Source organism: Nasonia vitripennis, chromosome 4, assembly GCF_009193385.2.
Source record: "Nasonia vitripennis strain AsymCx chromosome 4, Nvit_psr_1.1, whole genome shotgun sequence".
NCBI classification, from domain to species: Eukaryota; Metazoa; Arthropoda; class Insecta; order Hymenoptera; family Pteromalidae; genus Nasonia; species Nasonia vitripennis.
The window spans coordinates 10,775,439-10,801,829 of NC_045760.1; the positions used below are offsets into that span (position 1 = coordinate 10,775,439).

Sequence of the window (26,391 nt, forward strand, 5' to 3'; positions counted from 1 at the left end):
ATATTATAAATCCGCATTTATAAACGCACTAATAATAATCAACTCGACGGGTGAATTGTTATAATTGAAATTCCCGGGCGTCAGCGATTAAATTCCCCGACATCAGAAAAGCAATATAAATACTTTAAAACGAGAGGGATAAAAAAGCGTCTCGTACGCTGCATAAGCAGAGAAGAATTTTCGAACTTGTAGTATTTGTGTATGAATCTTTCACCTAAATAATTCTCGCCTCTCGCTTATTCCACAACCGCATATTATAATACGCACACTTTGAAGCCTATCCGCCAGCCGAGGTTTCAAATTAATGAAGACTCACGCGCGCAAGCACCGTTTCCGTTTCGCGAGAGCTAGTGTCGAGAGCGAAATATTGCTGCTCGACTTTCTTCGACCGAGCTTTGGACGTCGTTGCATAATTCGACTTTATGAAAGTCGCAAAGGCTGCACTATGAGTCTTTTTCCTTCCTCGTTGCGTCTCTCAACGTCGAATGAAATTCCGCTGATCCCTCGAAAAAAATTATACGAGGGTACTACACGTCAGCTTCTTTTAACGATCACAAATCGAGGCGCGCGGAGCGTTTAATTAAAAATTACAGCAACGCACGCGCGTGATAATGACGTCCAATTAAAGTCCGTCCTTTTGAAATTCGCGTTTGTACAAACGGACGAAAAGGCGTCGGACGCAAAAAGCAGAAGCTTAAAGTCTCTCAGTGGAGTCGTGCGAGTCACGCGTATATTCCTCGATCGAGAGGGGGTTGCCAGCACGACTGTAACGCTTTGCACATAGTCACCCCCGCGCAAAAGCGTCGTCCAGGGGGGTGAGGTGCACAGGATGAGAGATATCCGCGCGCAGTGGTGCTCATTCCCAAGTGCCCTGTATACTGCCAGTTAGAGATTATTGATTTCGCGCTTTGCCAAATTGCGATTGCCTTCGTTACACGCTCTCTCTTCTCTCTTCCGCGCTGCGCGAGGCTGTCTCTCGAGGACAGAGTTTTGCGAGTGCTTTGAAATTCAAATACTCGCTTCTGTTTTCCAAAAACCGCGAGCGCACCAGTGAAAAGAAAAGAAATGTTCCGCGGTAGGCGCGAAACGAGGTGTGCGAGAAAAGGGAATAAGGAGAAAAGGAAACAACAGCAGCGCAGAATTTTCGCGTCGAAGCGCCATTGTACACACAGTCGAGTGAGAGAGAGAGAGAGAGAGAGAGAGAGAGAGAGAGAGAGAGAGAACCTTGTATAATGGGCGAGCGCGTACGCAAAGATTTTTACGCGCGCGGCACCCCTTCATTCGGCGCTCCGGGCGACTGCGGGGAGCTTTTACAGAGAGAGAGAGAGAGAGGGGGGGGGGCGAGTTACGCGCACTGGAGGATTTTACTTCTCGACGCTGTGTGTGCTTTGCAGAAAGTGAGTAGTAGTTTGTATCATTGGGTTTCCTCTCGCGGAGTTGAGCGAAATTTCGAGCGAGCTGTTCGACGCTACTGCTGGAGTAGAAGCTTTGCTCTCATGAATTATGAAACAGCCCGAAATGGTAAGTATAGAGAGTTTTCTCTCTTTTTTTTCCTAGACTGACTAATTCATCTTTTTCGAATACATCTGATTCAGCCCCAATCGTGCAGCGTCGCCCTTTCTGTGTCCCGATCGCTTATTGCGTTTCGCCGTCCCCCCGTGGCACGTGTCCGCGCGCGCGTGTGTGTGTATACTGTGGAAGCTCGTAGATCGCGCGGACGTGCATTGGTTCTCATTTTCTCGATTTTACGATCCGACTATACATACCCCCATTATACATGGACTCTAAATTCGAGCTGCCGCGGTACAGCTATCACGAAGCTATAATCGCTCGGTAATGGCCGGTACTCCTTCCGTGTTGAATGGACGTCATTTATGCTTCCATTATTAAAAAATATCGATTTTTAATTTTTTAACGCGGCCACATTGAAATATAAAATGTGCTCTAAAAGTCGAAGGATTTGCGGTAGTTCAAGGAATCGTGTGTTTTATCATATTCATCGCGCGAACACAAACCTAATGTCGGCGCTGCGGGTAAAAGAGAGAGAAATGATAAATGACTATATTAAAGAGATTTTTCATTCCTCAAATGGCTCTTTCTCCTTTTCTCGATTCTTGCTCCCGGTGTGAAAAATCAGTTTCGGTCAGAAAAATCTTTTGCGCGGTACACAGTCACACGAGGGAAAAGGCCAGTGCAGCAGTATAGTAGCGCGAGGGTCGAAACAGGTTAGAGCTGTCTCATTTCCAAGCCGAGCGTATACACGAGGGAGTGACGAAGGCCATCGGTGTGTATGTAATATGGCGACGCCTATCTGCCGTAGTCCCCGATGCGCAAAGATCAATCGAGCCAGCGCAGATTTCACTTCAAAGAGACCTGATTTAGCTATATGCATCGCGTGCTTCAAGAGCTTTTTTATCACCTTTGCTAAGAGTATGAATTCGATGGAAAAATAGTTTACTTTCGGCACACAAAATTAACGCGTCCGAGAAAAAGTAGAGGACGCAGCTTCTCCTCTCGGGTATAACGAAAGCTCCGCAAACAAGCTGCGCTACGTTTACAAATTCGCCCATCCATCACCCTGACCCGCAAGCTTCGTCCCTGCTCAATATAAATGCGTTCCGCCGACGAAGGCGCGCTCGACATGCCCGTAGACCACGAATTTTTCAAGCCACGCAGTGCGGGGGCGTATCGGGTCCTGAAAAAAAACAAGCTCCCTATATACACTATAAGTTCCACTCCACACTTCTTCGCGCGTGTGTACGACCCCGCGAGGATCTCTCTTTCTCGTGCAACCCGATACTTCCTCCTTCTCCTCCTCCGAGTGAGCTGCAGGCGCTAAACGCCTTTTTCCAAAGAGTACACGCGTACACCGACGAGAGTCGGAGAGAGAAGCTTCTTAGCTTCTTGAGAGGCTGCGCCGGCTGCTCGTAAAAATGGGCTGCACGGCTTTTTCAGAGGGGGCTCGATTTTTATACGCTCCTTTTATTTTTCGATCGACTTTGCGGTGTGTCGAAGCGAGCGATAAACGTCGGCTTAACGGACTAAAATAGTCTCCCGATTCCTCGGAACGAGAGAATAAATCTCCATAACGATAATTCATCTCCGGAGGTGGATATAATAAGAGCATACACACGCGCGCGCGCGTAGGGAAAGAAACTGCCGTTTCCTTGGTAGAGGCGATTGCTTTACGGCCGCGAAATTCAAACCTCGAGAGGCTCGGGAGAATCTCTCAGTCGCAGTTTCCAATTACAGAGACTCGTCTCTTTATACGGGCAGAGGAGGCGCAATAGCGAAGCCGCTGGATAGCCCGAGAAATCAATGAATCTAGAGCTAAAAACGGAGCATCGCGAGTGGCTGGAGGAGAGGGAGAGGATGAGCGAAATTATTGCGATATTTCATATCGGCCGCCGTTCGATCGCTCCACATTCGTTCGGGCTGCATAATGCCTCGATCGAGCCAGTCCGCGATTCGATTACGCGGAACTGAAAATTCTTACTTTTTATATATATATATATATATATATATATATATATATATATAAAAACATTCGCAAAAAGCAGTCAAAAAACAAGACGTGTCGGCATATTCGCACACTCTCTCCTTACCGAGTTGGCATCGCCGTTGGGCTTGTTGTTCTCCCCGTCTAAAATCCTCTGCCTGAGGGCGAGTCTGTCGAGGCTGGCCAGTCTGTAGCTACCGCCGCCCTCGCGATCCTTGCTGAGCCTGTCGGCGGCGCTGGCGGTGCCGTTGCTTCCTGCGTTGAAGCTCGACGTGTACTTGGGCAGCGTGGGCGGAGGCGCCTGTCGCGTGGCGCCCGTCTTGTCGACCGCGGCCGCCGCCGCCGATCTGCTTCCGCTGAGCAGCGAGTTGCTGCTGTAGAGGAAGGACGAGTTGGTCGTGCTGCGAGCCGAGGACGAGAGACCCGATAAGGCGGACGTCTTGAGGCCGTTGCTCGTGCCGTTTTGCTGCTGCTGCTGTTGGTTCTCCGTCGACGACATGATGAACTCGTTTGGCTGTTGGACGATCGGTAGAGAGAACCGTGGCGGTGCTCGATGTATGCGGGGGACTGCTGGCCGGATGCGGCGACGATGAGTTCGTTAGAGGAGAGCTTGTTTTTCTTCTTCAGCTGCTGACGAGGCGGTCGCTGATGCTTCGCGTGAGCATCGCTGCGAGAGGGAGGTAATGAGACCTTATGCATATAGTCATGGGGACGGCGAGAGAGAGAGAGAGAGAGAGAGAGAGAGAGAGGGACGGGGTTTGCGTTTGGTCTTAACAATTTTTTCGTAGGATCCTTGTGTATCGAATGATAATAATTGATATTTAACTGCCTTTAATCTATGGTAATCGCGTTGATTCCGCCCCCAACGATCGCAAGCTCTCGGAGACGAGCATTAACGCGAGAGATCCACAGGTGTATATATTCGAAATTCCTCCGTCACGCTGTAGAGTCGGAAATTAAAGTGGAACAGAGCTCGAGGAGCGCCAGGGCCGAGATGACGAATGACGATCGAGATACGCACGTGGGAAGAAAAACACATCTCGCCGACGAGAGAGAGAGATACACACACCCACTCGTGGCTCGAGAATACAACGCGGAGACTTATGGTAAACGTGAAAACAGCCGAGAGAGCCCGAGAAACGGGGTAAATCATCGTCATGCCGCACGCGAGTCACTCTCGCATCGTCATGCCGGAAGCGAGAACATTGTGTTGTAATTGTATGCACGCCGTACAGTATAAAATCGCGGGATCGACTTTCAACGGGAGAGAATTGAAAATTACCCTCCGCCAAAGGGAATTGCGTCATTGCACAACGCAGTCTGCAGGTTCGCACGAATCATCGTAATAAGACCCCCCGACGATATGACTTCACGTCCAAGACCCGCGGATAATGTCCCGGCCTAATCGCTTATACCCATCGAGAGCTAAGAACAGACGAGTTGGATCGATCGATCGATCGATACAAAACACGCCGCCTGTGAAGTGCAATTCTGTCTAATGGCTTTCCGACTAGTCGTCCGCGCCAGGCGTAATTACACGGATTCCGAGTAAAGCGAGAGCGAAGAGAGAGAGAGAAAGAGACGAAGGTCCGCAGTGCAGCAGTCGTACGTTATCCGCGCAACGAGAGATGAGCGTGAGTGCGCTTCAGAACAGCGAGGAGCAAAGAGAGATGTAAAAACGCGTTTAAGGGAATAATTGGCTTTGAAAGGAGGCTCTGTTCAAATGTGCCACCGCCGCTGCTTGTTTGCTCTGAGCTGCTTTGAGAGAGAGAGAGAGAGAGAGAGAGAGAGAGAGAGAGAGAGAGAGAGAGAGAGAGAGAGAGAGAGAGAGAGAGAGAGCGGATTTGCGAAATCGAGAGAGCGAGCGCTGATTCGGAGTAATAAGCGTCCCACGAGCTGTAGTGCTTTGAATGGGCGCGAGGAACAGCGCTGTTTACTTTTTTTAGTAAATAACAACAGAGATTCGCTTTGCGTGTATATGCCGAGAGTGAAAAATCGTTCGCGTATATGCTCCTTCCTTTCTCTTTTTTCATCCTCGTGTTGTGTACACGGGGTTTGTTTGCCGTTCTCTACTGTTGAGCCAACATTCGTAAGCGTTATTTGCATTTTTTAGTTGAAAATACGAATCAAGAGCTTTTTTGAAAGACCACCCCGAAAACTTTCGCATCTCAACCGGAGTCGATGCAAGCGACGCGAATATGGGTCAAACTTTCCGCACCGCGCCGGAGCTTTAAACAGCGCGAAAATGCATTCTCTCTGTCCTTTGGCGCGTCTGATTTCAGGTCGCCGCATCGCTCTCTCTAGCGCGCAATTAACCCTCCCCCCAAAGGCGAAAACGCAACACAAAAGCTTTTGCACAGGTGCGCGAACCTCTCCGGCAATTATATAGCATATGCAAAAAGAGAAAATCCTCGCTCCTTTTTTTCCGACGCGAAGCCCTTTCTTTGTGCACAGCTGGTTTCAAGAATGAGTAATTGAACGTCACCAGAGGGGAGAGAGAACCTCGCGCTTGAGCTTTGGATTGGGTTTTCGCGCGAGATTCGAAAAAGCGAGCTCGCGCTGCGGGAATATAAACGTATAATTGAAATATCGCGCCGTTGTTGCACCGCGCGATGCTTTTTTTTAATGCTCGCGTATTTCGAGGCTCTCGATAAAATTCGCAGCGCTCGTTAAGCTGCGTATACTCGGACCGCTAGTTTTTGCGGCCATTACGGGGCGAAGATTAGAACGTACCCTTTCCAGCCGGTGAATTCAGTTTATGGACGGGCGAAGAGAACGGAAAAATTGCTTTATCGAGCGTTGCTCAATAAACGCGAAAAAACATTGAGAAACCACATAGTCGGCCGTATAAACTAGGAGAAGAATGAGAGGTAGGAGATTTTCCGCGCGCGTCCGAGGCTCTCTCTCTCTCTCTCTCTCTCTCTCTCTCTCTCTCTCTCTCTCTCTCTCTCTCTCTCGCGGGAATTTCGCCGCCTTTGATCGCGAGAGAGGCTCTAACGAATTCCGTTTGCGCGACGAAGAAAAAGGTGTAAGAGGAGTCGTCTGGTGTTTGCGATTTCAGATGCACCGGCAACTATACTACTGCTTCCGTTCGTTATTTGCGCTCGTACGCACGCGAATCTGGAATAATTCGAGCTTTGATAAGGTTGCACTTTGAATAACGAGCTCTTTGATACTTTTACACAGGGCGGATTCGCGCGAGAGATCTCTCTGAAAGAGTGGGGCCGTTGTGTTCTTTATCGCGGGACATTTAAATATTCGTTTTTACCGTCGATTTTAATTGCTGAAAAAGGCGCGATAGCCAATTTGCACGCGTGCGCGCGTATCTCGTTTACGCTCATTCCGTATCTTATCCGTCGATTAATTAAAAGATTGCGATGCGTGCGACGATTTTTTCAGAGAGTTATTCAGCGGTTACGCCTCTAGCCGAGCTTGAACGCGCGTTTACTCGAATAGAGAAAATTAGCCTCGATTCCCATAGAACGAGGCTGTCGAAGTCGAGAATACCCAACGCCCCCGCAAAGGCGAAGCAAATCAAGCGCGTACACACACCCAGAAACGCGTGCCTCTCTCCCTTGCGGCGATCTCCTCGAAAAACTCAAAATCCTCGAAAGCCAACTCTCTAAACTAAAGCAGGCGCGCGCGTGACGACCACCGTACGCACGGGTTCTCTTGTTCCGAGAAAACACACGCCTGTAGAGTGTAGGGACCCAACGCGCCCGCTCTCCACTAAATATAACCGGCCCCGAGAACTCTCGACTCGCGCTCGCGAGCGGCACACGCACGAAAAGTCTTTGTGTCGTGTAAATATTTCCCCCTCCGCAGCCCAAGAGAGAAAGAGAGTATATTCGCACGCCTCCTCCCCCGCCGCCGACTCGGCTTCGATTTCCGATGCTCGTGTGCAGCAACGCGCGGACGTATAGGCTGCAGTGTGTACAGGGAAACCGGTCGCTGATCTCCGCAGCTCGTCGAGACGCAGAGTGTCTTGGTCTTAGTCTAGCACAACAGCGCTGTGCTATAGACTGGTTTGGCGAAATTTCGCGCGCGCGACGAGAGAAGCTGCGCCTGGTCAAGGATACACGCGTATGGGCGTGAAAGGCTCGGCCCGAATGCCCAAATCCACGCGCGCGATCTAACAATAGCCGCGAGGCTTACTTTAAAAGCGTTTACTCCAATTTACCAAGAGTGCGCGATTCAAAACTCGCCGCGTGTAGCTTCTAGGTGAAAATTCATATGGGCGCAGGTATGTGCAGAGCGCGAGAGACGTTCTCTTGATTAAAATGCTAATTCGAAGGCAGTCGCTCAGTGTATACGATGCGAATATGCAAATGTCTCTTGCCGGTAAAAATAAAGCTAATTTTCCATCCGCGAACTCTGAACTCGTCTGGAAAGATATTACAGCCGGCGCGGGGGAGGGAGATTGATCGAGCCGTAAAAGCAGCGTAAACTCCACCCACTGTACACTGCAGCGTTATAATAAAGGCGTAGGGACGAATTTACGAGAGGCTCTTGAGCGCATGTTAATGAACTTGTACGCGACGTCTCGGAAAAGCTCCTTCTCTCGATAAGATCGTTGGCCCGAGAGAGAAACGAGCTTCCCATTTTTTCCGTCTGCGCGCGATTGAGAGAGCGGAGAGCACACTGCTGAACCAGTTTTCGTCTGCGAGAGACTTGGTGCGGCTTGGCTCTCGTGTAAAAGAGAAGAGACTGCAGCATGTGCGGAGGCCGATGCTTTATGTCTCTCCCCGGAACGGGCGATCTTATCGCCCTTTTCCGAGATTTTTCTTCTTCCCTCGCGCGCGCGCGTGAATCGTGTTTATCTGACTAACGGAGACGAATGGCTGCTTCTTGTCGAACTTTCGAATTTTCATGAACTTATTATTGGAGCGTAAATCGAGGAGAGACGGTTTGCGCTCGAAATCGCATAATTAACGAAAGTGAAAGTCCGCTCCGACGTGGTTTTTTTGCCGGCCGACGATAGCCTCGAAATTTCGGAGCAGAGCGAGAGGCGTCTCTGCGGAGCGAGAGATAGTAGAGGAAAAAACACGGGCACATCTCGATTTTGAAATACGAGCGGACAGCGGATGAAAAAATATGAAGCGCTGTGTCGCCGAGCGCAGCTTTACGACGTTTTTCCCGGAGTGGAGACTCGTGTTTTTTTATACTCTGAATAATGGATGGGTTTCGGAGCAATAAATTATCGCCAATAAATTATCTGGCTCATTCGCATTTGTTATTCGATACACAAGGATCACGTGCATAGTGTAATTGAATTTCCATCAAGCCTCTCGTGATGCAGCCTGTTCATCGAGGCTGTACACTGAATTACGAGTGAAAACAGAATAATGGGCGACTCGCGCATTGATTGCCACAGAGTCTATACTTTAATCAATCGAGTCGATATCATCATTATACCCCTGCTTTCTCTGGATAACCGCGTGCGGAGAGAAAAACACGGGCTGTTAATTGTCATCATCAATGGCCCGCGTGTGTCTAGTGGGTAGTAAAGCGCGTAGTATATACATTTTGAGGTTATATTCCGGAGCTCTACACCTCGCTAGACACCCAAACGCGAGCAAGTATATACACAGCGAGTAGTTGGTAAACAAACACGCGGAATACCATAATCTTTATGAACTCGATTCCGCGGACTGCATCGACAAACCATCGGCCGATCGTATCATCCCAATTAGAAGACAATCAATCTCAATTCGATACACTTTCTTCTTCTCGGAACAGCGTCGCCTCGTACTTTTCTCTCCGCGATTGGCCGCCGCCGCAAGGTTAGGTTCAGGCTGTGCGAGAAAGGAGCGAGAGAGAGAGAGAGAGAGAGAGAGAGAGATCACACTTCTCTCTCCCCGAGTCCCTGTCTCTCTCTCTCTCTCTCTCTCTCTCTCTCTCTCTCTCTCTCTCTCTCTCTCTCTCACACACACACTTTCTACATCGAGGGGAGAGCACTGCGTAAAGTACGTACCCGGGATCCCTTGCGATCGATCGGCCGAAAAAAAGCCGGGCCAATTGGAATCGCGCCTCTTCTGCCTTTGTTTTCCTCGACTTTGATCCTCGATCACTGGCACGTGTGGGTATAGAGATAGATCACACACGCACTTATGGAAAACAACGCCGGCGGTTCGCTCTCTCACACTGATGGCTGACGTGCAGAAAAGGGATATCTCTCTCTCTCTCTCTCTGGCGCTACTGGAGTCGCGTCATCGGACCGGCCGAAACGCTGCCGCAGTCGAAGCTCTCCTGTCCATTGTCCTTCGCCGCCTCGTGCTCTCTCTCTCTCTCTCTCTCTCTCCGACTTCTCGCCTTTTCAATCGACGCACGCACGCACACTCACAGACACTGAGGAGTAAGTATATACTTGCGGATTGTACGAAGCACTGAGTGTACGCAGGTATATGTGGATACGAGTGTATATACAGGAAGGTACGAAGCATAAACACAGCTCGCGGGACGTGCGGCTCGCTCGTCGGGGGGCGAGACACTGGCGCACACTAGGGCCGTCTCGACTAGCACAGCTCCGGCAGCGGCGGCTATAGCTTCTTCTCTCTCTCCCTCCTTCGAGCGCGACCACGCCTGACGCAGCTGCAGACGCCGCCGCCGCCGCCGCCGCTTTGCCGGTGGGGGTATGTATAGAGAGAGAGAGAGAGAGAGAGAGAGAGAGCGGAGAGCGAACCCCTGTGTGCGTGCGTTGCCAGGGACGAAGCCATCTGGACTTGCGCCCCAGAGCGACTTTTTCGGAGCCGGGGCTGCTGCTGCTGTGCGTTTGGTTATATGGCTGATTTATGCGACGCCGCTGCTTTCTTGCAATGCACCTACTATTTTGCGCAGTTTGTTTGATTCGCGGGTTATACGATCGAGGATCCATTGATGATTTCAATGATGGGAGGCTTCGGTTTCAGGGGGTGTGTACGCTGGTACTTTACGCGATTTCTCTCGCTGAATATTTTATCGCCCTGCGGTATTCGCTGAGTATACGCGCGTATTAACGAGAACCACCTTATGCACACGATTATTACGACTATATTATACGCCTTCCGTCAAAGTCACTGCGTTTTATGCGCATGGAAATTCCACACGCTGATAGGTACACCGTAAATTGCTCAGGTTTATGTGTTTATGTGGGTAAAAGTGGAAATGGTTATACGAGAGACATGCGTAAACCGCGAATTTCACGATTACCCATACGCGCGAATTGGCCACGCAGTTTTAGAAAACGCTAATTTTTCCGGTTAACGAGAACTTTTTAATCATCCAGGGAAGATCCAGTCCAATCCACGTAATTGATAACGACAATGAGTCAGTTTTTTTTTTTTTTTTTTTTTACAATTATACCTGCGCTGCGAGTCGTTATCTTCGAGCCGGCTGTAATCTAAAAAAAAGTAACAGCATCTGGCGCAAGGTTCGTTAAGTGGATTGATAGTTCGCGGAATCGGAGAAAAACAAATTTTACATAACACACATCAAGGGGCTCCGGAAAAAATAACGACGCACCTGCGCGAGAGCGACAAAACGCCACAGTCGCATAACCCGGTAAGTATAGCGCCGAACTTGCTTTTAAAGCACATCAGGTTTATTTCATTTCAGACTCGAGGTCGTACCACATGCGGAAAATTAAATATATATGTGAGCGCGCGAAAAGGCTTTATTCGTTTGTTGCGCGCGATGTTTTTCATTAATCGAGAGGATGAGGCGCGATCGAGCTGGGAAAATAAATGTTATTGTAGTATATAGTATAGGCGAAAATGCTCTCAATGAGATAAGATAAAAATAACGTTCCGTATCTCCATCGGACATCCGTTTATGCAACTCTCATCCTATTTTCGCTCTTCGCTTCGAACGTCAGCATTTCATTCAGCGACTCTGTCATAATTGCTCCTCCGATAACAATAGAGCCTCAACGCGTACACGCACTTCTCACGGCCAGATAAGCCGCTGGTGGCATGTGTATATATATATGCGTATTAGAGTGTATTGCACAGCAGGCATCGACGGGGCTGACTCATCGGCTCGGTTTTTTGCGACCCTTCGTTCCAGAAATAGGCGCAGCGTCGTCGTATGCGTACGTCAGAAGCGCACATTTTATCGAAAACGTTAATGCCATGCGCAGCAAATCTGGTTGAATTCTCAATCAGCGGTTCAAATTATTACGAATGCTTTATTCGCGAAAACGAGTGAATTTTTAAAGCGTCGCAACGAGACTCGAATATGCATATCACGGCGTACGTAGTGTCCAATTGTGAGCGGGATGGAATTGAAATGGCTCGTTATGGAAAATCATTCCTGGAATATGCATGCGAAAGTTTACCAACATTCTCCGGCGCGAGTCCTGGAAATTAATACTCTTCTCCCAATATTACCCGTATTACCCACTCGGATATATTCCCGTAGCTTTTAAAGTAGGAAGTGAATTTTTCCCTTCTCTCTCTCCCTTACTTGAAATGGAAGTCTCTCTTCTCCACACATATAGCTATTTGCGCATGACGGAAAATCAGATTTCCCGCTGGAAAGCGATATGGGAAAGCTCTTGGTTTATCGTTGCGAGAATGAAAGCAAAGTGCATGCGCTCTCTTTTTAAAATCTCGCCCACGTTCAGCCCAAAGTGTTCTCCGACTGAGCTGGCGAATGTTTACCCATAACGTTGTACACTCCATCCTCGAGATAAGCGAGTCGCTAAAACACGAAGTTTACGAACATCAGCGCGGAGAGACGAGAGAGCTGCAATGATAAGGCCTGGTAATCAATAAACAAAGCGTAATTTCCCGTCGCGCGGCGATAACGACACGAAATCAAGATAACTGAGCCGTCCTCGGGACCCGCACGCTTATGCATACCATCGAGGCGACTTTTCCGCGATATTATCTCGATAACTGCAGCGCGCGTATATAATAAAACGCAGCTGCTGCACGTTCATATATCTATGCATGCAAAGCAGAAGAAGAAGAAGAAGAAGACGGCGAGGAGTAGGCGGTCTCGGGGCTGCATCAATTAGCCGCGGTCGAGGCGTGAATTTTCACCACGTCTTTCGCAGCGAGTGTATAAACAACGCGCGCTGATTTCGACGCGGAGCCGGTGCAAAATAGGGCCGGATGGGAAATTTATGGCTTGCGCTCCACGGTCGTACAATACAGGCTCTCGCAGAGATCGATCGATCGAGAGGATCTTCGAGCCTGTGCAGAAGCCAACGTTGTTGGTCTCGCTCTCTCTCTCTCTCTCTCTCTCTCTCTCTCTCTCTCTACGACACCTACACCTATGGGCTCTACAGTGCCAGACGACGTTTATCTCTCCACGAGGCCTCCTTCTTCCTGTTTTCTTCAGCCTCTGATATCCCATTCGTATCGAGCTTTTTTATCTCGTGACTCTCTCTCTCTCTCTTATGATACTCGACAAAAGTGTATAAATGACTCAAAACGATCTTTATGTGTAGACAGAAAGATTGCCGCGGCGACTATAAAAAAAGAGCAGCGGTGTGCGAAACGGCGTCGGGCTCTTTAGCTGAGTTAACGCTCTCCACTCGCGACGTGTAAAAATTCCAGCGCTGCTCTATATAGTATATACACGCATAGTCGCTTCGTCGCCGGGTCTGATTGTCATGCGCGCGGCGGGCTTTTGTTCGCGTTAGCGCGAATTTCCCTCGATCGAATCACATTTACGTACACATTTAACACCGATCCGATTCATCGGCGCCATGTGGATCACACGTGAATACACATCGGAGTAGGGACAGCTTCTTAACGAGTTGTGTACTATGCGGGATGGAACGAGAGAGAGAGAGAGAGAGAGGCGGCTTGGCTCAGCGAGCACTCGAGAAGAAAGTAACGTCAAGGACGCAACGACGACGAGCGAACTCTCTGCGGCTGCAGCGCTTTCGAGGACTGAAGCTTGCGTGCTTCTCTCTCTATTTCTCCCTCTGCGGCGGTGTACACGGGCTTGTATACCCTCGCGTCTATAGCATACATAGGTGCGTATGTGTTTTTAGTGAGATTAGACGACGACTCGCTCTTCAATTTTTCCGGCGAGCATTTAGCTTCTATCCAATGATTTCGTTTAATATATGCATATAACGCTCTCGAGCTGCGTGAGCCTCCAATTAAAACGGGGTCTGACCAGAGCGCAGCGCTTTTCATTCAATGAGCTCTGATGTGCGCGAGGCGAGAGATGATTATACGAGCGCGTAATGCGCGTATCATCGTGATTTGCCGCGCGCGCGCGCGCGCGAGATTCCCGCCGCTTTTATGGGCTTTGTGCACGCATTACACGCCGGGCACACTGAAACGGGCCTCGTTTCAATATTATATAATGTATGCGCATATCGCAGCTTTTGATTAACGTAACTTATAATTGCAGAGAAAACAGCGGATGTACAGGTCGTGTGTACTGTCAGGATCATCGATTGCACTCACGTCCCCTTCGTATGCAACTTTGATGCGCACCGTTATTAATGTATATATAATACTATTCGATCGTAAAATGGTTAAGCTATGCGATGCCATAACCGCATGTACTCCTCGGCTTAAGAATAATTAGATTCGATTGAATGAGGTCGAAAGGCGTTCGCTATATGAATACGTATCGAGAATCTATTATACTAATACATCAGCTCTCTGTTGGCTTCTCGACTATAATATATCAGACGACGTTTTCGTGGAATCTTTTGAGAGCCGAAAGCGTATTCAACTTCAGTTACTCGGAAGTAACGTACATGCGCCTGCGGCTCTCTCCGCTCGGATATTCAATTTTCGGCTCGAGACTCTTCTCCGCCCCGGGATTATTAATTTCGGCATAACTTTAGCGCTATCGATCGCATACGAATCACAAATCCCCATAGCATTTATTCCCAAGCTCGTATACGAAGTCTCGCCGATCCAGAGCCAAAGACACACGAACAAACGGAGACGCAGGCTAGAATCGATAAGCCTTGGGTCGACGTGCAAGTAAGATATAATAGCATCTGGCTAGTCGCCAAGCGTCTCTGCACTCGAAGACTCTTTCTCCGGCGATAAGGATCCGCTTTCGAATGCACTCATAGGCCAAGTCAGAGCCATAAGAGCCCAGCATACATTACGCTGCACAGCTTATTGGCTCGACGCGACCAATTAAGGGGCTACACGCAGGCATACCACTATGCTTCTCGCACTTCCTACCGCCAGGCGGGCATACCAATTACCCGCAAGCGTCTATGCGATAGGACATAGCTGTATATTGCAATTTGTCTCTCCGCGCGGAACGCGTCTTTGTCTCCGATAGGGTATTCAGACTAGGCGCCGTATACGTCTATATGCCCTCCCGATAACGGTCACCGGGACGAGCTGGAATTTCGTGCTCCATTTTTGTTTCCCTCGCAACGAGGCCGTGACCTCTCTCTCTCTCTCTCTCTCTCTCTCTTGAACGGTTCCTCGCAAAGTCCGTCTTTGGCTGTTGCGTAACGGCTATACAGTTGCTACGATTAGCGGACCTTAACAGCCTCCTTCAGCAAAGTTCGCCTCTCTCCACAAGCGCGAGGTGAGAAAGTTCGCGCGTCGAGCTCCTATTTACACAGCGTTAAAAGACTCTCTAGCTAGCTCGCGTTATCAGCTCGCCGCGGAAAGGAAAACGTTATCATTCCAGAGAGCGGAAAACATTCGCGCCCGAGTTTTCCCGGGAAAAAAGCGCGTTCCCCTTATCACTCTCGCGCCATCTCGCTTGAAACAAAGCCGAGGCGCGCGAAAAAAAACAGCGCATCCTTCGTAATCGCGCGCCATCGCCGTAAAAGCAAATAACGAGCGCGGCGGCGCGTTTTTCCCGCTTTTACGGCGTTGTGTCCTCGCGAACGATCGTGTGCGCGTGTGTTATACCTGACTCATAGCCTCGATGTGGAAAGTCGCGGGGATATAAATACGGTGATTGATACGCGAAGGAGATGCAGCCTGTGTAAGCGGTTTAATTAATTCGACGACGACGATGTGGTTGCTTGACTAATTAAACGGATTAATGATTCCCGTAGAAGGAGAGAAGAGAGAAATCTTTTTCAGGGGATTATACCGTATGTGCAATGAGAAGCGCTTTTTCAAATTAAGAGGCCTAATCAGCTGGATTCCTTGTGTTTTAAATAAAATATCTCGAATAACAATGAACGCAGCGAAACCGCGTCGTTTTTCTCGCTTAAAACGGAAGATTTACCTAATAACAGCGCAAGGGGTCGTAAATCGCGCATGACTTATCTGCGAAAACGATTTCTCGCAAAAGGTTACCCAAGATTCGCTTTACATAATAAGCCTACTATCCTGCGACGAAGCGCAATTCAAAGCGTCGCGCACAAACCTGATTCTCGATGCTGTTCAGCTGGCTGTTGTAGAGGGCGAGCACCGCAGGATTGAGCCGACCCCTCGAGGCCGGGCTCGGCGTCGTCGATATCTTAATCGGCTCGCTCATGATCTACGCGCCGATTTTTCCTCTTCTTATCGCACTCCACACGTATGTATACTATATAGATTCACTTTCTCTCGTCGTCACTGCACGCGCGTGTAACAACGCGAGAGTACGTGTGTATCCTTTTGAAGATTATACGCGATCTAACACTCAGCCTAAGGATAAAACCAAGTCGTCAGGATTTACGGGCTCGGCTCGGTTGCGGGGCTATCCAGCGTTGGTCATTTCAACGATAAATGTCAGACCGCGCCCAAGTGTGTACCGACGACAAATAAATTTTTATTTACCGCGCTGATATACGCGTACACACACACACACCCACACACACGCGCACACACACGCGCGCGCGCAATCGCGCTTGAATTGAAACGCCTCGTCAGCGGTTCACAAAACGCAAACGCGCGACGCTCTCGATCCGAGCTCCGCAGCGCGACTACTAATCAAAAGTCCTCTCGAGAGCCGACTCCTCCTCGTGTTATAGCAGGCGCTCGCTCCACCACACACTGACGTAAGTCCCGCCGGAATTTCCTTCGCGAATCTTGTGTACAGTGGTTATGGTCGCGACGACGCGAACACATGTGCGCGAGCGAGGGAATCGCTTCCGAATTGAAGGCTTTATTGCGGTCGCGTAGTCGCGCGTTCTATAAACAGCGAAGTGTGTGTGCGGAGTTGATGTTAGTGTATGGGGAGGGGCTCGAGTGGTTGATTTTTTTTTCGGGTCAGTGTGCGACGACGCTTGTATTAAGCTCTTGAATGGAGGATCGAATGGAAGCGCGCGTTGAGGTACATATTATATACGGTATGGCCGTGCAGGAATATAACACAGACGAATTTTCCGCTTTGACAGTAACTGCCTCGAGGAGCAATAAAATTAGCGCTCTTATCGTTTCGCTACCGTTCGCTCGACCAGCACGTATATACTTACGTGCATTAATCATCGCTCTCGTGCTGTGTTTCCCGGTAAAAACACACGTCGTCCGCGGTGAGTAAGCCGATGAGTTTTCTCAAAAGCAACGTACACGATCCTTCGACCAAAAGATCGATAGGTATTACACTCCCCCCGAAAACCGAGAACTCTCCCGAAATAGCCCTCGATATAAAGCCCCGCAACCTCAAAGAGCCGGGCACGCACTTCCTCCGCGTATGCGCCCGTTTCAAAAGCTGCACTCGGATTTCCGCGAGAGACCAAACAATAAGGGGCTTATATGCTCCTTTAGCGCGCGCGCACACGCGTTGCACCATCCACAATATTATATACCTGATATTCACTCGCTTAAACAATATAACGTCTAATAAACAACGCAACGTGCGCCTTCCAGGCCGCGTCCGCTCGTCGAGGCATTCGGCGTGAAACTAAGCTTAAAAAGCGTTATCGAGCCTCGCTCGCTCTCTCTCACACACACACACACACACACACACACACAGAGAGAGGCGTCAAGAGAGCGAGCATGCATACGTGTACATATCATGCGCAAAGACTTACCGCTGCGAGGCGAGAGTGAGTGAGAGAGTCGTCCGGCGTGACGTTGGTCGTGTGTTGCGCATATCGCAGCCGAGTTTTTTTCGGTGTCAGGATGCGTGTGGTCGGTCGAGGTGGCAGCATCAGCAGCAGCAGATCGGCCGTGTAGCAGCGGCAGCACCGGAAACAGAAGAAGCGGAGCCAGACGGAGAGAGATGTAGAGTTGCGGGGACAATCAAGGACGGGCAGGATTGTATTTGCGGAAAGGGGTCGGACGAGATGTGGAGTCACTGAATTAGTATACGCTGTGTTATTTTAGCTTACGTTGATGTTCAAAGTGCGAGGAACCTTGTATGTAACGTGCGGGGGAGTAATTACAGAGGCGGAAGGAAAAAATGTGACCGATCGGTAATCGATAACGTGTACGAAGGGAAGTTTATGGTATGTAAAGCGCAGCTTCGCTCAGTTTGTACGAAAGCTCACTCGAGCGCGAATATCAACGCCCTTTTATCCACACACGCGCAGTATTATGTAGACACTGTCGTCGCTTACGTGCAGGGTTCTGATGCACGAGGATTACGGTCGACACTTCCATTTCGCTCGTGAATTCCGCCGTTCATTCCATTCCTGCAACTTTTATCCTATACACGCTTCTCGGCGATCAGCCGTAACGTTTACTCTGCGGAAGCACTGAATCGGTCTATGTCCTGCACCAGCCCGACGAGAAGTGCCTTATCGAGGCGTGACTGGAAATTTATCAATCCGACGTTGTCTCAAGGAGAAATGCGAGTGTAGGTGGCGACGATGCGAGAGAGAGAGAGAGAGAGAGAGAGAGAGAGAGAGAGGCACTGGCAGTGAACCAACGAAATCGCCTTGCGAGGCTTCCACGTGTTAAGGAACTCTTGAAAAGCTGCGCTGCAATTGGATTAGCCGTACGCGCGCACGAGGGGAACGGACGCAAATTAATCGGGATAGAGTCGATTGTCTTTGCGGCTATACGGCTAATTTGATTTAACGGGATCGTCCGTGTTGCGAAAACAAAAAGAGTACGGCCTTGTACATAGCAGAAAACAACTCGACGATCAAGATTCCACGTAGCGACAAAACTGCGGCCGGAGCCGAGTTACGAAAAAGCAAAATTCCTCTTACGCGCGATCGGACGAACAACTCGCTGAATCAGTGATCCACATTTCGACGCGCGCTTTATTACACGCATATACACCGCGCGGGGACGTGTCGCGTATCTCCTCGCCGCGCGATATACTCTGGAGAAAAAAGATCTGCTGATGTGCAGTTATATCGGGCTCGAATTACGTTGGCTCGTGATTGAATAATACAATACAATAATACAATGTTCCCTCTATAACCACACACTGCGAGAAAAAAAAACAACAACTGCCCTCTCTCACCTCGCTGCACTCGACACTCGTCGAAAGAGTTCGCAGCCGAGTGAAACACACGCCGTCGTGGAAAACAGAGAGAAAAGGGCGAGGGTATAATATATTATAGCCGCGAGGTTCGCGTGTCGAATCCAGAAGCTGCACTAACCCGAGAGAGCCCAGCGTGCCTGCCGCGCGCTCGCGGTTCTCTCTCTCTCTCTCTCTCTCTCTCTCTCTCTCTCTCTCTCTCTCTCGCCGCCATATATACGCAAGCAACGCACGTCTGTATATACGTCGGAGGAGCCCCTAATAACTCGTCACGTACGCGTTTGTGTATACGAGAGCGCGTTCCTTCACGTGCGATTGTCCATCTGTCCGCCTTTGACTTCCGGCTCTGTGTGTGTGTGTGTGTGCTAGCTTGGAGCTCGCTATAAAGAGGCAGGACTCTTTCGCGACGTCGCCCGAGAGCTTTTCGATGTATAATTCAGCCGCCAATCTCCGCGCGCAAGCTGCTCTCCGGAGCTTTGTAAGAGAAAAATGAGTGTGTTCACACGAGGTACATGATATACAACGCCTTCCTGTTATTGCCTCCGTCTATAATGTCACGTGTGCGCTCTTATATCCAACACTGAATCGTTTAATCCGTTTAATCGTATTCAAACGCGCAGCCGCGCGCGCGCATCACGTGTGCAATAAAGCTAACGCTCATTTTCGTCGCACACTTCTAGAGTGTCCCGCGCGAGCGCACTCCGATGCTGCCTGCTGCTGACCTTAGCCCTCGTTTCGCTCCGCGCGGCGCACGTCCCTGATGTGCGGTAAACAAGACGTGCTTATAATATGCGAGAACGGTTGTTTCGTTTGCGCAGCGGTGCGACGCTTCGAAAAGGGGGGCGGACCGAGCATTATCGATATGCTCGAGAAAAGTTTGTATACGAAATGCGCATAAGGTTCACCACACGGGAAACTCGCCATTGTAGAACGGACAAGCGCGTGAAAGCTCTAAAAAAGCTCTCGGGAAAAAATGAAGCGTTTACGAGCCGCGGCGCCGAGTGAAAAATTGTTAATAAGGCATCAGAAGCAAGGGCTGAAGATAAATTTTACCACCGTCGTTACACCGCAGCAGCAACGAACCGCGCAATTTCCCCCGGAATACCGCGCACAGCCGACGGCGCACACTATACGCGTGCGATCGAGAGGAGAGAGACGAGACGCCTCTCGTAAAACGCGCCGCCTTGTTACGTCTATACTCGTATATTATACAATGGCTCGCATTGAACTCCGCGCGCGCGCGACGCTCCGAATATAATAAAGCCAATTATGCTCTCAAGAGAAAGAGGGAAGACCGCTGCAAGCTCGCCGCAAGCTCGCTGCAAGCTCGCTGCAAGCTCGCTGCTGCTGGAGGATTCCGATCGGGCGAGATCTCTCGGTATTGTCAATATTGCGCGTTTGTATAACACACGCACACACACACACACACACACACACACAAGCAGCGAGAGCGAAGCAGTAGCATCGGTTTCATTCAATTGCCGCCTATTTGGCGCATTGTTTTCGCGAGTGGTCGTTGAACTCGGCTGATCGAGTGCTACTCGCGCGCTGTCGTCTCCGCGCGTGTGTGCGTGTATACCTATATGTGTAACTATTGTATACACGAAGCTCTAAGTGATGGAGGTGGAGCAGGAGGTTCGTATTGCCGATGGATGATCGGATGATTGCGCGAACGAGGAAGAGATTGTCTACATATCCGCGGCTGCATATGCGCGGGGACGATTATTCGTTTCGTTTGACGAGACGCGCCTGCGGAGCTTTCGAGAATGCGATTGCTAATTGAAGGCCTGATCGAGCTTGATTCGGAGCAACGGATTGATCGCTGTGCTGAAGCTTGATTTAGGCCGGAATGCACACGGCATGTTCGATTATTCGAGTTTGAGTGTCTCGTGTGTATTACGGCGCGCCAAAATTCAAAATTATATATTCATCGTGCGAGACGCGTGTTTGCAATCGCGGCGAGCCGTGTAGGTTAAAAATCTAGAGTTACCCGCGCACAAAAAAAACCTCGAGTGTGAAAACGTATACCCTCTTGGCCTACTAATTAAGCGCTATGTCTATATACACAGCAGCTATAGCATGGCGTATCGCGTTCCTTCCCGCGTTACACTATTTTAACGCGGTACAAGCTACACAACTGTGTATACACAATCTTGGATCCTGCGATACTGTAATGGAGCATCGTCGATCGCCTCTACTCTTATTAGCCAGTTCAAGATTATAAACGGCGCAGAGCCATACGGAAACCACATACTTAGCCGCCAATTAAATTCCGCACACAGCTGCGCACGTGCGCAATCGTATAATATATGCCTACGCGCATGCGGGCGAAAAAATCTCTCGGCGTATACACTGCAACGAGAGAGAGAGAGTGAGAGACGGACGCGGAGCCCGAGGCACAACCTCGAGCTATTACATAGACTTATTATATAACATATTCGAGCCGCCGCCTCTCTGTTTTCCCAGGAGATAAGGCTCTTAAACTATCTAAGTGACTCCGCCCCCCCCCCCTCGCCCTTATGTGACGAGTGAATCGTTCCAGAAATACATAACGGAGTCATTTTCATACAGACTGGAGTGAACTATTTTCAAGCTGATGCTTTACGGTGTGTCTAGGGGTAGCCGAGATTAAATAAACGTCGGCGGAATGAAGTGCGAAGGATGAACTTCACTTCTAGTGGTGAAGTATATTTAGGGGTACTAAATTAATGACAATATCGTGCGGGCGTATGCGACATGCAAAGGTCCATTGGAACGAGCCAATTGCACAAGAGTAGGAGGCCTACTTTAGAGAAAGCATATGCCTATATAGTGAAGTTTAAAAGGAAGGAAGAGAGAGAGAGAGAGAGAGAGAGAGCGAGAAAAAAAGAGGGTCGAGAGGATATTAAAGAGCGCGCGCGCGCCGAGGCAAAAAAGCCCCGAGGGTCCGAAGTGGCCGGTGCTAAATTTGAGTCCCGATTGTCGCCTTCCGCCAACAAGCATAAGAACAATCGCCTTCGTTAACGGACTGACGCTCCTAATTGCTGCTGCTGCTCCGTTTCTAGGCCTTGATGCTCGAGCATACGTGACTTTGACACATTCCTCCTCCCCGCCTCTATACATTTCGGAGTACGACGCTTTTTTTCTCGCTTCGGTGAATATTTTTTCTCCTTCTAATCGCTTGCTTCGCTGTGAAAACTACGGGGGCGTGTATGGATAGAATGCAGGATCCAACTCTACGTAACAGTGTATATGCATGACAGAAGCTCTAAGTAGATGTGGGTTTTACGTGCTCTCTCTCTCTCTCTCTCTCTCTCTACGAAATCATACAAAAAAGCCAACCTATTAACGCCAATCGCGAAGAGGATGAGCAACGAATCCGCTACTCGCAGCTCCGATAACCGCGTAATAGGCACATAGCATAACAAAGAGGAAGAAAGAATAGCAAAATATAAGCCGCGGAATCGATACGTCGAGACGCGCAGTTTTCACGCACACACACACAGAGGTACACACTATACAGGGCTATACGAGAGGTTCACAGGTGTGTGCGTGCGATGCGTATAATCGTCAACATTTACCAGAGTTATCGGGCTCCTTAAGCTTCGCGAGCGTCTCCATGCCTCGTGCGCATTATTATACAATAGAGGCAAGTAATATCAGTCCGTCCGCGTCGAGAGCTGTGGTGCATCGGCGAGAGCAGCACACACAAAGAGAAAGAGAGGAGGACGATGTTGAGGTGCCGAGAGGTTAGGTCTGCCCACCGCCGCCGCCGCTGGAGAACGCCGCGCACCTTTTGCAGCAGAGGTGAAGCTAGTGTCTATCGACCGGCGCAGCGGTGCCGCGCATTATTATTGACGCGCGCCGCGAACAGGGAGACCTGCGGAGAGTACAAGCACCTATATATGTGTAGGTATATATGATGACCCGCGAAAATGCCGCGGAAAAAACAGTTGAGCGGTTGAAAGAGAGAGAGAGAGAGAGAGAGAGAGAGAGAGAGAGAGGCACTTACCGTTTCGCTGATGGTGCATCATTCTGTGTGAATCGAATGTGGTTGAGTGTGTATAACTGGGGCTACTGGCTCGGAGAGTGTGCTGTGGACGCGGATGAGGAGGACGCACTCGCATCACTGGACGAAGAGTCGCGAGAGTCCACTGTTTGTATATATGGATACACTCGACCGCGCGCGGAGGGAAACAATAACGACGACAGCAGCTGATTCATGCCGCGCGCGAAATCCGAACGAACTGCGGCGCTGCGCGCGCAGCTCCCTCGGGAAAACGAAAAAACGTTAACCACTGCTGTATGTTTATTTGTTGTCCTTTGTGTGAGTTACTTCGATGCAGTATTTCGACACCACTTTCACGCAGATTAATATTTTTCACTGGTTTGCAACTTGTTTGGGAAATCGGTTAGGGCGAGAAAAGAAAACTGTTGGATGTCCGCCGAAAAAAGAGTGCACGCATGGGCGGCTTTTCCGAAAGAGTTCGACGTTCGGACGCCAGATGCCGCGAAGCGTCGGTCAATCGGCGTGTTTTCTGTAATTCTGTTTTACCTTTTACACTCGGTGAGTACCTGCTCGCATCTGGGTGCGCTTTCTCAGTCTTGTTGTTCACGTTTGTTGACTGCAGTTATCTCGTTTTTTTTTCTATTATCCTCGTTTTGAACGGGGATTTTTCGTATTCTCAAGAAGTTCGCGTGAATAATTCCGACTATTTTCTCAGACTAATTCAATCTTATTAGTGTTGATTTTTTTTCTTTTGACGCTAGTTTTTTCTAATTATCTCTACTAACTAATTATTATGTAAGTTGATAACGTTAACAACATTTTTATCCATCTATAATTCTGCCCAGCTCATTATGACGTATTGTGTAGCATCCAAGTATGTTTGTTTCGATAAATTAAAAAAATTTTGTCGAGTCATGGATTTTGATTGAATTTGATTAACAATATTAAAAGTTTCAAGTGACATCACACGCCAATAATCGCAATTTCCGCAACGACGAAAACGCGTTGTATAACGTCAGCTTCCTCATTCACTGTCACGTGCCCATACATACATGCAATACAGACACAGCGCGCCTATAAAACGCCCAAATAATTTTCATTCCCCCGGGGCGCAACCATCGAAAGCAATCCGCAGTATAAACTAGGGTAACCATCCCAAATATATCCGGAAAAAAGAGTCCGCATCGATGACTTGGCATCTCGCCCTCATTTGAATTTCAGCGCCTACCTCAACGATTGGTCGAAGCGACAGGCCAATTTCAATTGATCGATGGCCCGAGTAGCGTCGCGTCCAATGAGCTGCTCGTAGTATAGCTCCTGCTATCACGCAGCCAGTCCATGCGATACGGAGTCGGACGCTGATGCTATATGTATATATATTTCCTCATACATACATACACACGCCACCACGCCAGAGGCGTAGGACTCGTAGGAGTCTTTCTGCACGTTAGAATCGGAATCGTGCAGCAGCAGCAGCAGCAGCAGCAGCAGCAGCCGCCGTCGTTGTCGCCGTCGTTTTTCTCGTGACCGTCGACCTTGACGGCCAAGATGCTCCCGTCGGCGATAAACATCTCGTTTTCCAACGTCGTCAAGCCTACGGATGGACTCGCCGGACACACCGCCACGCTTTTTCTCTTTCACGGATCAGGTGGGAGGCTTTTTTTCGATTGTTTATATTTACCTTCTCTACTCCCATCTTGTGCGTGGTTTGTCTAACCCTCGCGATCGAGTGAGAAAGAGAGAGCGCTCTGTCAACTCGGCTTTTTTTTTTTATTCACCGAGTCTTTTTTTCTTGCGTCTAACGCTTCATCCTGGCTTCGTACTGACTTGTGTTATTTTTTGGTTTCTGCTTGCGTCGCGTTGAAGGAGGCAACGGCGAGGATTTCAAGCAGTGGCTGGACATTCTTAACAAGCAAGAGCTGTCCTTTCGACACATAAAAATAGTTTACCCGACTGCTCCAATTCAGCCTTACACTCCGAATGGACGAATGGTAAAGTTTTATTTAACAAACAAGTTAACCGCTGTATAACTGCTGCTTGAGATTGAAGCAAGTGCTCTTTTCTATTGAATTTGAAATGATAGTTTGCATCAGGATTTGCGCAATAGTCGAGATAGTGAGTTGTGATGTCGTTACTTTTCAGCCCAGCAACGTGTGGTTTGACAGGAAAGCAATTGCGATAAGTGTTCCTGAGTGCAAGCACTCGATCGACATAATATGCAACAAAGCATCAGAACTCATCCACAGGGAGGTCGCACGTGGCATACCCATGAACAGGATAGTGATTGGAGGCTTTTCAATGGGTGGATGCTTGGCCATGCAACTTGCCTACAGGTTCAAGAGGTCATTGGCAGGCTGCGTGGCTATGTCTTCATTTTTGAACGACGAGTCCAACGTTTACAAGGTACCAATGCAAGTTTCTTGTTTTTAATAATGTCAAATGAGACATACGATTAATCAATTTTATTTTCATTCAGTCCCTCAAATCGGATAATCCAGATGACTTGCCTGAGCTGCTGCAATTCCATGGTGTCTCTGACAATATTGTTCCATTGGAGTGGGGAAAGAGGACTTTCAGAACGCTAAAAGACTGTGGTGTGAAGGGAACATTCGTTAAGTTGGATGCAACCGATCACGAGTTGGTTCAGTGTGAATTGAATTATTTCAAAGACTGGTTGTTAAAAGTGTTGCCGGAAAATTATACCAAACCTCCCGATCAGAGTGGATTTTCCCTCGTGAAACGTTTGTGAATCTCGAAATTTCTCACTTGTTGACTTTTTATACATGTTTACAATTTTCGAAGAAATTTTTCCAAATCAAATTGTGTTCCCCGCTAAATAATCTGCGTATGACGAAAACTTGTTGAAGAGTACGCAGGAAATGTATTTTTTTAATTGGAGAGTAAAGGAAAATTAAAAAACGGTTGTATTCAAAAGACACACGCTCTTTGTTTCCGCTTGCAATAGAATTTTGTCCAAAATGTTCAGCAAATCAAAAACGTCGCGCATCTGCAGTATATACTCGGAACTTGATTCCACATACTAGGCAAACGCGACATGCTAGCACTTTCATTTGAATTCGTTTGATTTAAAAGTCAAATTCCGAGTAGATTTATCATGCATTTTAGAAATGCCGTAGACACACGCGTATACATATATTAGATATGTATATGCATATACACTTTGTTCTTGAATGTGATATACAGTAACGTAAGTGCAAAGCCAAATTTTATATGGTAATACTGTGAGGAAATTAATAAGCCTTTGCGAATTCACGAAGACGACGACGACCTTGAACTAACAAAGTGCCCATTATGCGAAAATAAAAGTCTCATTATACTGCGTCGTCTTTTATATCGCCGTATTTTATATACATATACAATTAAGTAGCGATAACTATTGTACGGACAATTATAGCCGTTATAACTAATACGCATTTTTTTATCAGCTATCTTGTAATTCAGTTATAAATAAATATATATATAAATATATATATGTATATATATATGTATATACACACACATCGATCTTGAAGAATCAGAGTTGTTTTCGATGAATCACCTGCAACTTTCGACTTTTCAATATGAAAACACTCTCTCATTACCA

General features: G+C 48.6%; 2 protein-coding genes across 21 annotated transcripts in view; one reads left to right on the forward strand and one right to left on the reverse strand.

Moving 5' to 3' along the window:
• LOC100116362 (septin-7) overlaps positions 1 to 22,935 on the reverse strand; it is a 47,990-nt gene extending 25,055 nt beyond the window's left edge. For 2 of the 17 annotated variants that reach the window (XM_031929861.1, XM_031929860.1), the window contains exons 1-2: positions 9,474 to 10,006; positions 3,606 to 4,166 (exon numbers count right to left, since the gene is read on the reverse strand). In XM_031929861.1, the coding sequence (XP_031785721.1) occupies positions 3,606 to 3,998 (393 nt within the window). In that variant the 5' untranslated portion in view covers positions 3,999 to 4,166; positions 9,474 to 10,006. Of the gene's footprint in view, positions 1 to 3,605; positions 4,167 to 9,473; positions 10,009 to 15,805; positions 17,264 to 17,396; positions 17,399 to 17,924; positions 18,101 to 20,094; positions 20,097 to 22,359; positions 22,467 to 22,790 lie in introns of those variants that run through there. The other 15 variants (XM_032599942.1, XM_031929865.2, XM_032599941.1 and 12 more) reach the window with 13 other exon arrangements.
• LOC100116325 (lysophospholipase-like protein 1) lies at positions 22,440 to 26,276 on the forward strand. 4 transcript variants are annotated; one of them, XM_032599950.1, is made up of 5 exons: positions 22,440 to 22,687; positions 24,009 to 24,435; positions 24,654 to 24,778; positions 24,930 to 25,190; positions 25,264 to 26,276. In XM_032599950.1, exons 2-5 carry the CDS (start codon positions 24,336 to 24,338, stop codon positions 25,534 to 25,536), a joined length of 759 nt encoding a protein of 252 aa, XP_032455841.1. In that variant the 5' UTR covers positions 22,440 to 22,687; positions 24,009 to 24,335; the 3' UTR covers positions 25,537 to 26,276. The 4 variants fall into 4 exon arrangements, with proteins under 4 accessions (XP_032455841.1, XP_016843542.1, XP_032455840.1 ...); XM_016988053.3 differs by lacking the exon at positions 22,440 to 22,687 and adding an exon at positions 23,026 to 23,345; XM_032599949.1 differs by lacking the exon at positions 22,440 to 22,687 and adding an exon at positions 23,339 to 23,582.
• Positions 26,277 to 26,391: the final 115 nt, after the last annotated feature.